The sequence below is a fragment of the Metarhizium brunneum genome, chromosome 5 (genome assembly GCF_013426205.1).
Source record: "Metarhizium brunneum chromosome 5, complete sequence".
Lineage (NCBI taxonomy): Eukaryota > Fungi > Ascomycota > Sordariomycetes > Hypocreales > Clavicipitaceae > Metarhizium > Metarhizium brunneum.
In genome coordinates, this window is record NC_089426.1 from 1157823 (window position 1) to 1170942 (window position 13120).

The following is a 13120-nucleotide window of genomic DNA, read 5'->3' on the forward strand; positions in this document are numbered from 1 at the left end:
ATAGATACCTTGACTACCAATAACCCCCCTTCTTCCTACTTGAATAGAAGATAGACTTGAATTGATATTATACCCCTATTGCAATACTGCATCCCCAATTGCCTTGTGATCCCAGCATTTTGACTGCTCGTCGGTTGACCAAAAACGGAACTCAATCACCCCCACACTTTGGGTTGCTCTTACGTGCAGCATCACTGCAATCCCCCGCATTTCGTGAACGCATCTTGACCTTCATTGAAGCACCTATCAAAGTCATATGGGTTGCTCTGTCGGCACTCTGTGAACTTCTGCATGCGTATTTCGTTGCACTGATTCGAGTTTAGTGGGGCAGGCTGAGTTGTATCGACTTTGTTCTGGCGTAGAGTGCAGAAGAAGGGGCCCTAGAAGGAATAGGTTCAGCAAATAGCGTGGACTAGGCTTCAATATTAATCACTTACGGCCCCAGGGAACTTGCCCTCCAAGCCACCGTTCGTCTTGTCACCGGCACCATGCTCGCACTCCTCGCACTAGAGTTGGTCGCCATGTCAGCTTGATGTTCTTGTCGTTTGTGAGGGTGTTGTAAACACTTACTCCGCCGAGTTTGGCGCAAAAGTGAGGCAGCTCGCGCGGAAAGCGGCAGCCCCGATTTGCGCAATCTTTCTCGACCATTTTCCTAAAGATGAAGACGCAATCCATCTTGTTCCCCTAGAAAAATATTAGTGGCAGACTATCTTGTGTTAGGAAAAGAACGGCTACCTTCGCTGGCGGTTCGCAGATGAATCGCATGCTGTCGTCAAAGGCAGCAACAAAGTTTTTGGGAGACTAGTGTTATCCTTCGCATTAATTATCGCATTAAATTGGCTATGAAACAATTGCTACTTACGTCTCCATTGCCATTGATATTTCGCGAGACAGTGCATTCTCGGATATGTCTCCAGAATACTTCGTCTCCGTTTTCAATCTCAGACGGCGATTTTCTGTCTAAAGCACTTGTGACGCAGTCTTTGGCGTCGCTCTTGCATTTATCCATGTTGATATTCTCGAGCCTCCCACAAATTTTCTCTGCTTGGCGGTTCAATTCATCATCACTTGGAGGATCTCTGGCAAGAGCCAAGGCCGCAAAAGTAACAAGCACAATGCTAAGAGACTTCATCTCGCAGATTTTCAACGGCGACAGTTGGCGTGTGAGCAAGTGCGAAGGGGAATTAAAGATCTGTGACAGTTGAAAGCAAGGTTGGTGCACCAATACGAAAAGTTAAGGGAATTCCTTCTACAAGTGGCGTTTTATATACCAACCGGCGTAACAGCGACAGCCTGTAATGCATGGGTGTAACATTGAATACAAGTCACGCCTGAACGCCAAGGGATGTAAGACTCGTAAGTGCGGGAACGCATTGCAAATTCACTCTATACGTGTCAGGTTCTGTCAAACTTATCATGTGTCGACGCAACGTTGCCCGGCTATGCGGGTCCCTCAGGCCATTAAGCATTAATTAAGGCCATGCATTACTCGCGTCCTCATCCCCTATGTGTAATAATTATTGCACTGCTGTGTCTATACACCCAATGAATTAGAGACTGCAGGCTCAAGGGTCGCACCTCGATTTTCTTCCTATTTTGACGTCTTTATCTCAAGTTTTAAATTCGTCTAAAGATGGTATCCAAGTAAGTTCTTTTTTCTTGGCCCTACCGTTGAAGCTGAGAGACCCGCAAAGCAGCTAATATATTTCAGGTCATGCACTTGTATAAAACTTTGTCGTACAGTCCACCCCCTGCATTATTTTTCACGCGTGACCTAACAGGGTAGCTAATAACAGGGCGTAGTATACTAATTATAGCTTATATTTTTTAGGAAATCAGGTGTTAAGAGAGGATCTATAAAAAGCTTTTTTTAATTAGTTATTAACCCCCTTGCTAGGTTACGTATATAGAATAATTCAGGGGGTGGACTGTATTTTTAGACAAATAGGGTGGAGTATAAGCGTACACAGCTTCCAATTACAACGTCTTTACGTTAATAATTTACAAGGTTTAAGGCATATTACTGCCAGCTATTATTATAGGTTTAAATCGTAATATTATCTCTAATAAATAAGTATATATAGCGTTAAATAAGGGTAATAATTTTAAATATATATACTTAAATTTACTATAATCTTAAAGCTATTAAGGCAGACTCAAAAGTAATAGCTATAAAAACCTAGAAGCTAAGGTAGAATAACTTTATAAACTATATCCTTAATAACCTTTGCTCCTCTTAACTATAGAACTTGAATACCTACTTTCCGTACGATCGTAAGCGTGGCTTCCGGGACAGTGCTTGACGGAGTCCGCATCGCATGGCATGGGTCTATGTATCAGCAGAAAATGGATGTTCGGTCCTGAGCCGCCCGAATAGCAGCTGTGGAACATGTAGATGTGACGATAATCCTTTATTTCTTCTATCTAGTGAGGGATATCTAGCGCTTCGTATTGTGGTCCGAATACTGGTGATTGGGCCACCGTAGCCACTGTTGAATCAATCGTTTCTACGCGCAAGGATATTGTGTCATATCCAGGAGCATTTCTGCCTGGCATCAACACACAAGATTGCTTCTCTTGGCTATATCGAGCGCATCTCAAAACAAGGACTAAAGTGGTCTCTGTAAATTCCAGTATTCTGACCCAGCCCTGCGGGCTTGCAGTCCGTAATAGGTTATTAACACTGGGGAAGTTAGCTACTGCGGATTGATAAGGAGGCTGCGAGTACATGTTACCTGGGGCTGGCAGTAAAGGCGGCGCCGTGATTTTTGCTGATAAGAGCGCAGTTTTCTTGGGTAAGGCCTTTAGAGTTTTTGGGTTCTTCGGTAGGAGGCGGCGGTGCAACGACTCCAGTACTTGGCCCGTCAAAACCCCTATCGAAATCTCCGTTTGGAGGTAGATCAAGGCCGTCTATTAGTCCAGGACCAAATTGCGGATCACGGACCTCTAGCGGACCTGCCGCCACCAGTCCGATTAATATACTAGCGACGGTAATGGAGAACTTTATTCTAACTAAAGTCTCCTGGTAAAATAAAATTTTTAGGAAATAGATTAAACACTAGTAAGAATAATTGTTGGCAGAAGGATGCACGAGTATTCTACTTAACGGCACCTGCGGCGTCTATATATACCTCTTGACAATAGAGCCTGGGAACATTATTTGAAGACAATACGCACCAGACTTAACTAGCGGAGAGTTATTATTTTATTTTATGCTTATTTTAAGTTAAAAACGCATGGGGCTGAGTATATCATCCTGTGATGATAATATTCATGGGCACTATAAGACTTGAGTTATTACGCGCACACTAAGGCTTGGGCGCTAGTACTGATACTTCTCCGGCTGGCACCAGAGTAATCTCTTTATATTCGATGTGTGAATTTGTGCAGGCATGTTATGGGGATGACTCCCAACAGATCTCAACGAACCCACCCAACCCCCAACCCTGCCTGCGTCTTTGTTATGGCTGTCGGACGACGCCACGACCGTTAGTGGCTGCTATCTTTGGTCGCCAAAGCATATAAGTTGAAGTTTCGTAGTAGCTGAAATCTAATTCTGCTTTTATTTTTATTTTGCATATTTTCTCTTATTTTTATTATTTTATAGTAAAAGCTAACTATAAAATATTTATAAGTACCTAATAATTTATATTGAGAATAGGTAAAAGAGTGGCCTTTTTAGTTGTATATTAAATATATTAATATAATTATAATAAGTACTATACTTATAAAGCTTTAGTTAGGTAATATTAATATAAAGGGGTAAAACTAACTAAACTTAGCTTTAGTACTTTATATATTATCCTTTAAAAGCAGTATTTTATCCTTTAAAAATTAATATTATAACCTTTATAATTAAAGGTATATTTACGGTAAACCTGTACATTTGTTTTAAAGTCAAGTAGTTTAATTTTATCTTTATAGCACGCCACTCTAAAATAGTAGGCCAGTTGATTCGCCAGTACTCTTATGACCTGACGAAGCATCCCAATAACCACAGAAATACTCGAACCAGATAAGATTATAAACATCGAGACAAATCATGATAATCTCAAAGCATATATAGGGGCTAAGATGGACAAGGCGCTATAGCTACCTTGTGTTATATTTCAGCAACCAAGCCTGCGTGATAAAATAATTAAAGAGGCCTGTGATAGAGCCAGTGACATGGAGGCCTTTAAAGATACATGTATTTGAGATTACATCCCCACTAGCTGCAACCCTATTCTTACCGATAGGCAGGATTCTTCTGGCCCTTCTCTCTATAGGAGCACTTCCCACGGATTTATACCTGAGGAGCGTTAAGGAGGCACTTTAGAACTACTAGACGAGTTTCCCAAAGTGTCTAGTGTAAATCAACTACAAAGCGACATGGCTAGTCGCCGCTACTATTACTAACAAGCTATTAACATGCTACTAAAATTTGTTTGAAAAAACGGGTATAAGGTATATTTGGTGCTAGTTCCACGGGCCACGGCTAAAGAATAAAGTTTCTAGTCTCTAGATAAGGTGATTACTATAAACGTGTAAGCGTTAATATCCCACCGCTTAGATGCTAACGCTAGGAGTTGCTATAACAAAACTCGCAATACAATTGCTTATAAACTGGGCTTCAAGAGGGGAAAATAACAAGAAGCTCTAGGAAATAATTCAAATTCAACAGCTTCAAAAAGCTCAAATTGATCAGCAGCAGCAGCTTTGCTTACATTTATAGCAAGAGCTCGCGTCGGCATCGGACCTAGTCGGTTATCAAGTCCGCCCGCCAAGTTAAATCTGTGGTATCAGGCCCTGGGTCCTATTGCACAGCCGACAGCATCAGGAAACCAGACTCAACATGAAATTTAACCATGTGTGGACCATGACCCAACTTTTTCGCCTTGTTTTCGGGCGTGCTTCAAGGTCAAGTCGATGGCGAAATGCGGAAATCTGCTTAAAGTGGAACTCGTATGGCATATATTGTAAGACTTCGTAGCACCGTTTATTCGGCCGGGGATCATAATCAGCCTATGTCGATCAAGTCCACATTAGATACGAACCAAGTACGATGGTGAAGCAGAGTCAACCCTGTATTTGCTTAGACCCTTGAGAAAACCAACTCTGGCCGCGCCGCCATCGGTTCAAAAGTCCTGTTCAATCTATGCTTTGCCAATTGTCTCCTGCCTATTTCAGCTGGTAATTCATTGACTGCTGGCAATTCTGCCTTGAAGTCCCCACTGTCTGCCCTGGCGAGCCCGGGCAGTGAGGCGAAGCTTTTTATATAACCCTGCTAGGCCCACACACATCGAGAAACGCCCGGTGAACCATGTTGAGAAAATAAGGCGGTGCAGAATGCTGACTACTCGCGATGAACGCATTTTCTGCACTCGACCTCACGTCTTCACACGGCCATGTCTGTTAATTGCAGCCGGGAAAGGCTGTGGTAGACGCCCGTCCGCCGTGTGAAGAATGCCTGTGCCTCCATACACATGACGCCCGGATGAAGGCGAAGAGACGTAGCATAATAGCAGATTTTAATTTGCGATGAAAAGGTATATAACTTGGACATACGTCTTGTTGACCTGTTCTCATCCTCTGAATCATGATAGTACCGTAAGCATCCTTACGTCTGAAATCTCCTCATCCGTGTTCTCTCCTACTGTTCTTTATCTACACCGAGATGCGCATCTCGTTTCTCGCGGCAGTACTTGCCGAGTTGCTTGTAGGCTCGTCAGCCGCGGGCAACTCGCACAAATATGACCGGCGCAGCCACATTCCAGCACGATCAAACAATGGCACCGCCGCTCCAAAAGCCGGCCTCTTTGACCAACTCATTGACCACAACAATCCCAGTCTTGGCACCTTCAAACAGCGATTCTGGTGGAGCGCCGACTACTACGGCGGCCCAGGATCGCCCATCATCCTCGAGGCTCCCGGTGAGGCTGCCGTCGACGAGAATTCCGTCAACCATTCCAACTCGACCCTGACTGGTCTTTTTGCCCAAACAAACAAGGCTGCAGCCATCACTCTCGAGCATCGCTACTGGGGTGGCAGTTCTCCCGTTGGAAAGAACTTGACGGCCCAGACTCTGCAGCATCTCAACCTCGACAATTCCATCCAAGATCTTATTTACTTCGCTAATAATGTGTATCTTCCGTTTGATTCCCATGGTGATTCAAAGCCCGACAAGGCTCCTTGGGTCCTGACTGGCTGCTCGTACCCCGGCGCTCTCACGGCTTGGACGAATGTCCTAGCACCCGGTACCTTTTGGGCATACCATGCATCCAGCGCCGTCGTTCAGGCAGTCTCAACCTTTTGGGAATATTTTAGTCCCATCGAGCAAGCCATGCCACGCAACTGCAGTTCCGATTTCAAAAGGCTGATATCACATGTTGATGACGTCCTCTTTAATGGCACCACACACCAGAAACAGGAGCTCAAGGCGCTCTTCAATAGCAGTAGCAACACCAGTGACAGCAACTTTGCCAACGTGCTGTCGAGTCCGCTGGGAGACTGGCAAAACACCCACTTCACGAGCGGTTATACCAAGTTTAACCAGATGTGCGATTATGTCGAGGTGAGCATATGACCTTCCTCTATGACCGTCCCATGCCCGGACGAGTTAACCAAGCTAATACGGAACCTCTCCTATAGAATCAATGGTCTGGGAGCAATGTCACCATCCCAGGACCAGAGGGGGTTGGTACACAGCGTGCCCTCGGGGGGTTTGCCAAGTGATGAGAGAACGTAACAGCACGTCAGAAGACCAAGAAGACTCCGACGAGCCGCTCTGGATGTGGTTTCTTTGCAACGAGCCGTAAGTACATGATTTCTTCTACGTATTTAAAGCCCCGGAATCATCTAATGTTGAAAAAGGTTCGAGTGGTGGCAAGTCTGGGGTCCTGGCTCAGACAACGGCCTCGTATCCAAGGCCCTCACCCGCGACAGTCTCCTGGCTCAATGCAAAGATATGTTCCCTACCGTCGGCAATTCTACCTATGGTCTCAACAAGGGCCGCACAGTCGATCAGCTCAACCTAAAGACAGGCGGCTGGAATCATGTCAACACGACGCGCCTCATGTGGGTGAATGGGGAGTATGACCCCTGGACCCCAGCTACCGTCTCGTCCAAGTCGCGACCTGGAGGCCCTTTGAAGTCCACCAAGCAAGCCCCTGTGTGGGTCATTCCCAAGGCTGCACACTGTAATGATCTCAATGTTGGGAATAGGATCAATGAAGGTGCGCGGGAGGTCATTGACGGGGTGGTGTCTCAGATGCAGGAGTGGGTGGCCGATTATTACAAGCAAAACGGTACAGGCTTGGCCGACGGTGTCTGAGCATGTATCCTTACCAACAGTCGTTATTTTCTTTCCCATTTACGAAGTTGTTTTATAAATTATGTGACTAGGGTTACCCTGATGCGGGTATCCTAAAGGGCCCGATAAGCGTCATGGCTGGCTAGCATCTCACGATGTATCTTTCTGCGGTTGGATTGTCTACCTAGGTAGGCTTTTCAGCAACTGTTTTGTACCCTATTTTACATCTTAGATAGCATGTCTGGAGTGTCTCACATCCCTGGTGGAGATGGCTGAGATGGCACACAATTCAATCTTCATTCATTTATTCAACACTCCAGGCATATAGGAACCCTGACAAGGCATGCACCTACAACTCTGTCTGTGACTTTGAATCATTCAAAATGAGGCTTGTCTTTATGCCGGGGCGGGGGTTTGGGCTTCCCTGAAAAGTAAAGCCAATCCTGGTGACAGAGCTCTCGATTTGGGTCGCCCTCCATATGTGACAAGAGTTCAACAAGGAAGACTTGGAGCAATAGCTCAATTCATCTCATAACAGTCTTTGGTATTAAAGGTCCTTGGTTTTTCTTAAGGACTTATTAACTAAAGACCTCTTTAAATACAAGAAGTCAGTGAGGGACTTTGCCCCAGGTCCCGTGATCGTGGCCCTTGTGTATCCAACAGGTCCTTTCCGTGTGACACCATACGTTTATATTTGCATTGTGTCTGACCCGGCAAAATTACGCTATTAACTCGTGAGGATCCCGAAAATTTTATTTGACTCTCTATATTCATGGACTGCGCCATGTATGTGAAACTAGTTCTTATATACAGCTCAACCCAGCAGGAGGGCCATGTCGAATGTAAATTTGAGACTGGAATTCAAGGGATGAGATGATGAGATAATGCTGACAGATACCGTATTGTACTGAACACCAGACTTGAGCAGCATAATCTCCTACTCAAAGAGCCCTTGTTCAAAGTCTGATGACTGTCCGGCTCTCGGCTTACAAGTGGCTCTTGATGAACTCGATGTCCGCGCCCAGCCTGGTATAGACTCCGTAAGCATTGGGCGCCGCACACTTATAACCCCATGACACAACTCCGATCAGAACTCTGGTTTCGGTATCAATGATGGGGCCACCACTATCACCGTTGCAAGCATCTTGTCCTCCTTCCTTAAGACCAGCACAGAACATGGCGTCCGTGATATTCGGCATGTTGGGGATCGCTTGATATGCCGCAGAGCATGTCGCACGATCAACGACGGGCACAGTAACCTTTTGTAACTCTTCTGGGGCCTGACCGGCGTACTCCAGATCTCCCCTGGTTCAAAAATCAGTATTTCATCTCCAGAATAACACGTAGGGTATGCGAGCCGCTTCGTAATACTTACCATCCTGCCACAGTTGCGTCGGCGCCACTCACAGGGTCTGAGCCTGCCTCTGGCAATGTGGCGTAGCCAATGGTGCCATTCGCCTCGATGGGTGTTGATAGCTTCACGATGGCCATGTCATATCCCAAACCTTCGTATTTAGGGTGGGGGGTTATAGAGGAGATATTGGCAACAACGCCACCGGAAGCATGGGCCTAGGTGTGTTTTAGCTTTAGGTGAGTTGTGGTAGTGGGAGACAAAAGAACAGCAATCCTCCCATTGATACAAGGAGAAAGCAAACATAACTTACGAGAGAACCGGCGCGGACCTGCGAGATGGCTGGTTGTGACTCGACGCAATGCGCCGCGGTGAGGACCGTATTGGCGTTCAACAAGACACCGCCGCACCAATGGCGCCCGTTGCGCAACGTGCTGACGATGAAGGGGAATTCACCGGCCTCAGCAGGCGATCCGCCAACAATAAACACTGCATTTGATGCAGGCCGTGCAGCAGCCAAGGGAGCCGCACAAAGGGGCAGATAAACAGCGAGTAGGGACTTGAGCTCCATTGTAGTGCTGGAAACGGCGATGATCCAAAGGACAAGGAATGTATGAAGAAGCTTGTTATTAGAGTTAGACGAGTCAATTCCATGTTGGAAGACTAGTCGTATTTATATGCGAAATGGTTCCGTTATACAGCGTTCCCAGCTCGTATACTCTATGCCTTGCTCGTCTGCACGGACGAGGTGATCGACAAGCTCGCGTGGCAAAGCGTCCTAGTCGGCTTAAAACGGCAGGTGTAAACAAGTCGGCGGAGCCAAGTCGCCCTCTATCTGGATCATTAAGGAAGTTGAATGGTTCGCAGAGGTTAACTAATGGTTGGCAACTAAGTGGACTCGACTTGGCAACCAAGTGGATTGACTCAAGTGGCTCGTGCACTTAGTTGCTGATGGGTATTCTACAAACATAGAAGGTCCCATTGCCATAGCCCTTTCGAATCCGGCAGTGCGATAACGGAAGTTGTCCGCCAAGAGCGATGGCATTGTCGCTTGGAGTAATATTGTCCCAAAGAGTTTAGTCGTTTTGCCCAAGAATGGGAAACTTGCGCAACACGGAGGGCCCTCGCCTTGAACTAGGAGAGAGTGGAAGTTGACGAGGACGCTGTGACGTGGTGATGGCTTTGGTTGGCCATTTTGACTTTAAACTCGCATGACAGGGGTTACTATATTGACAGTTTTCCCTGTGATATGGAAGACTCCTTCCCTTTACGAAGACCTTGATGGTTGGGCGTTTGCCCGGAATGGGCGCGATGAAATGCGCCAAGCATCGTAACCAAGAGTATTATTGTTATTTGGATAAATGATATACAAATAAATAAGCCGGCGCGCGCGGTGATGCATCACCAACTCGGCTAGTGTCAATATTCAACGTATCGTATATCGCGCAGTTAGTTACGGCTTCCGAGCCTGGTACGTCAAAAATACAGTGTTGCTAGTGGTCTTGCATAATCATTCGGCCCCCTTTTTGATTTTTTCCATTACGTTAGTAGAAATAACGAATTAATGCTCCAATTAATACAACTACATGTAACAATATAATACGTTTTCATCACCGTTGAGTTACAGGTCAGCCCGGCATCTCCATCGGCGGGTCTTCCCTCCCAACCGCCGGCAGCTCCTGCGGGATAAAATGAGGAATAGCCCGAGCCGGATATTCTGCCTCGCCATCGGCCTTGGGTTCCCGCACCGCGTCTTCGGTCCGGCGGCCTTGCTGCTGGTTCAAGGACGCCCGCCTCTTCCGAACAAACAGCCAGATGGACGCGGCACAGGCCAATGCCGCCACAGCAGCCCCAACAGCTATCCCTGCTACCGCACCAGACGAGAGCGTCGAGTTGCCACTGCTCCCAGACGCCTTGTCTGTTCCGCCGACGGGACCGTTTGGGCTTAATGATGCCGTAGGTGTGGTGGCACACGTCTTGCTGGGATCAAAGACCTCGTTGCCGTCGTTGACTGCGACTAGACTCTGGTCCGTGGTTGGATTTGCCTGCCAGATGGTGAATTTGCCGGCGCCAGAGTTGCCCATCAGGTACGCCCCGGTGAGGAAATAGCGCCCCAAGATGGGCAGCACGTTGGCGGTTGTATTCTGCAGAGAGTTGATGCGGATGACGGGCCGCGAGGCATTCACATACAGATTGCCATCCTTGTCTATTTTCCTCTCGGGAACCACGAGCTGGTGGTTTGGTATCTTGATACTGATGCCGCCACCGAGCTTGAACGTGATGCCTCCGTTGTAACTAGACCGGTCAGCATCACCGCTGCGCAGAGAGAAACTCGGTGTCTGACGTTGAAGGAAATGGCCACGGCGTGAAGAGAAAGGAAGCGAGGATTGTGGCTGTCAGGGCAAGGGAATGGCAACTTACATGCCGAGTGAGGGTTCCATGATGACGGTCCACCAGTCAATGCCCGTGGATCTACCAGCCTCGGTGTTGCCAATGATACCCAGCAGATTGTCAAAGTAGGGAGATCGAGGCATGTCCATGAGAGTTGCCCGCTGTGGCACAACACAGGCCAGCAAGGCCGTGCCGCCGTTTTCTTTGGAGAAGATGGATGCGTCTGTGCCGTTTGCCAGGTTCATCGTGATGTCTTGGATGGTGACCATCATGCTTGTCGGGCAGTCGGGGTGGTGACTGAGCAGCATAGTGGTGCCGTCGCCGTACGTCTTGGCTTTGTCGTAGCCTCCTAATACAAATGAGCCCTGTTGCTGGTCGTCGTCTTCAACGCCGTCGAGCCCCCACCAGAATCCAAATGCTGAAGACGCAATACGTCCGGTGCTTCGCAACGTGGACATGAGGGTTGAGCCCCTGTCCATGCCAATCATGTTCAAAGGGTCGTAGCCCTGCAAATCCCACCCTGTGTAATCGACTGGATTGGCAAAGACAAAGTTGTCCAAGCTCACGTTGCTAGCCACGTTGAATTTTTCCGAGAAGAACTTGTACGTCTTGGAGCTCCACGGCTCCGTAGGTGGCTTGAAGCTTGATGGCGGCGCGCCTTTGGTAGTTGAATCGGCTGGCTTATAGACGCCTCCTCGAAAGGTCACACACGAGTCCCCTTCCCAGGTGAGATTCAAGGAATCACAAGCGGGGCCGTACAGAAATGTATTGTTCACTCGCCTTGTGAAGACTCCAGTGTTAGTTTCTGCGTTGTCACTCATACTCACGAGTCACGAGAGAGGAAAGACGAGGGAAAATCAATGAGTAAAAATCAAACGATTTGTTTCTGGTCAAAAAAAGCAGAACAGAACAGAAGAAAAGAAGACTCTTACCAATAGGGCAAAAACGCAAAGCTCTGTTCGGGCTCGGCAACAGTGAGGAACACACCTCGCTGAATCTTGCCCGTCGATAAAGTGACGTTTTTGATAGGAAGCGCTATTGGCGGCGGCACACAGTTTTGCGCGACTACGCCGGCTGCCAGGAAGATGGCAAGCAGCAAAGTCCATGATGTCTCAAGCAGCAGCTTTGGGGCAAAGAATGGCATCATCGTATGCCAGATTCCGCGTTTGCGGTCCTGTAGAATTCGTGGGGCAAAGACTATATCAGACGACACTGCGCAACGGCTGGGAGAAGACATGACAATTCAAGTACAGAAGAAGGCGGGGAGAGTGAGATTCAACCGGCGACAAGAAGGATTCTCATGTACCTGTGAAAAACCGAATTGGTGCGAGCACGTCTACAGCATCCAACAAGACTTCGGTTGCCTCGATACCCATGGCGCGCTAACCAGAACGTGAGCTACACGATCAAACAATACGGAGCTGCACAGTGTGCCGCGGAGTACAGAGTCACAAAATAACGACTTTTTACAGGCCAGCAGTCAGTGGGACGGGAAATGAGATTCCTCGGCCAGCCTTTGGACTTGCAGTCGCCGACGCATCTTGCCGCCGACTTTGATGTGTCTTGTGCAACCCAACAGCTTTTTTCTTCCCATCTTATGTAGTACGGAGTAGAATACCGGCCCCTTTGAGTGGCCCGGGAGGATCTGTCATATTGCTAGCCGCGGAAACAGCCCCCTGGTCGAGGCAGTTGATCCTATAGGCCGGAGACACGGGTGAGATGGGCTGAGACTGGCCGAGTCGGGATCATCGTGCATATTTGCGTCTCCACGCCATGGGCGCAGAGTGTTCATCACTGCGCTACCAACCCACCACAATTTTGACACGGTAACATGATGAGACAAACAAGGCAGCGCCACATGGCCCATGGGCTGTAAACTCGCCTTGTCGCCCTCGGGGATCCGGCTCCGTGCATGCTGAGTGGAACCAGACCACTCAGCCCATCGTCTGGTGTAACTCCGTACCGAGTACAGACTCGGGCGAGTAGTTTTCATTTCTTTCATTTCGCCTTTTTTTTTTAAACGACTTCGTTCCGATTGGCCAACAGTGCTCGGTTAGAGAGCGGCTGGCCAGCGCAATGGCTGCCAT

At 47.8% G+C, this 13120-nt stretch overlaps 4 protein-coding genes across 4 annotated transcripts; 1 reads left to right on the plus strand and 3 right to left on the minus strand.

Moving 5' to 3' along the window:
• Positions 1 to 191: 191 nt before the first annotated feature.
• G6M90_00g084540 (uncharacterized protein) lies at positions 192 to 1132 on the minus strand (the record flags this gene model as incomplete). Its single annotated transcript, XM_014688184.2, has 5 exons — positions 192 to 380; positions 438 to 506; positions 571 to 684; positions 736 to 801; positions 863 to 1132. The coding sequence occupies 5 exons, from the start codon at positions 1130 to 1132 to the stop codon at positions 192 to 194; spliced, it is 708 nt and encodes a 235-aa protein (XP_014543670.2).
• Positions 1133 to 5656: 4524 nt separating this feature from the next.
• G6M90_00g084550 (uncharacterized protein) lies at positions 5657 to 7312 on the plus strand (the record flags this gene model as incomplete). The annotated part of the gene is made up of 4 exons (XM_014688185.1): positions 5657 to 6553; positions 6631 to 6679; positions 6739 to 6793; positions 6853 to 7312. The coding sequence occupies 4 exons, from the start codon at positions 5657 to 5659 to the stop codon at positions 7310 to 7312; spliced, it is 1461 nt and encodes a 486-aa protein (XP_014543671.1).
• Positions 7313 to 8277: 965 nt separating this feature from the next.
• On the minus strand, positions 8278 to 9213 carry TRYP_11 (Trypsin; the record flags this gene model as incomplete). Its single annotated transcript, XM_014688186.1, has 3 exons — positions 8278 to 8596; positions 8667 to 8860; positions 8956 to 9213. The coding sequence occupies 3 exons, from the start codon at positions 9211 to 9213 to the stop codon at positions 8278 to 8280; spliced, it is 771 nt and encodes a 256-aa protein (XP_014543672.1).
• A 1057-nt stretch (positions 9214 to 10270) lies between these two features.
• G6M90_00g084570 (uncharacterized protein) lies at positions 10271 to 12409 on the minus strand (the record flags this gene model as incomplete). Its single annotated transcript, XM_014688187.2, has 4 exons — positions 10271 to 10937; positions 11064 to 11813; positions 11966 to 12230; positions 12340 to 12409. 4 exons carry the CDS (start codon positions 12407 to 12409, stop codon positions 10271 to 10273), a joined length of 1752 nt encoding a protein of 583 aa, XP_014543673.2.
• Positions 12410 to 13120: the final 711 nt, after the last annotated feature.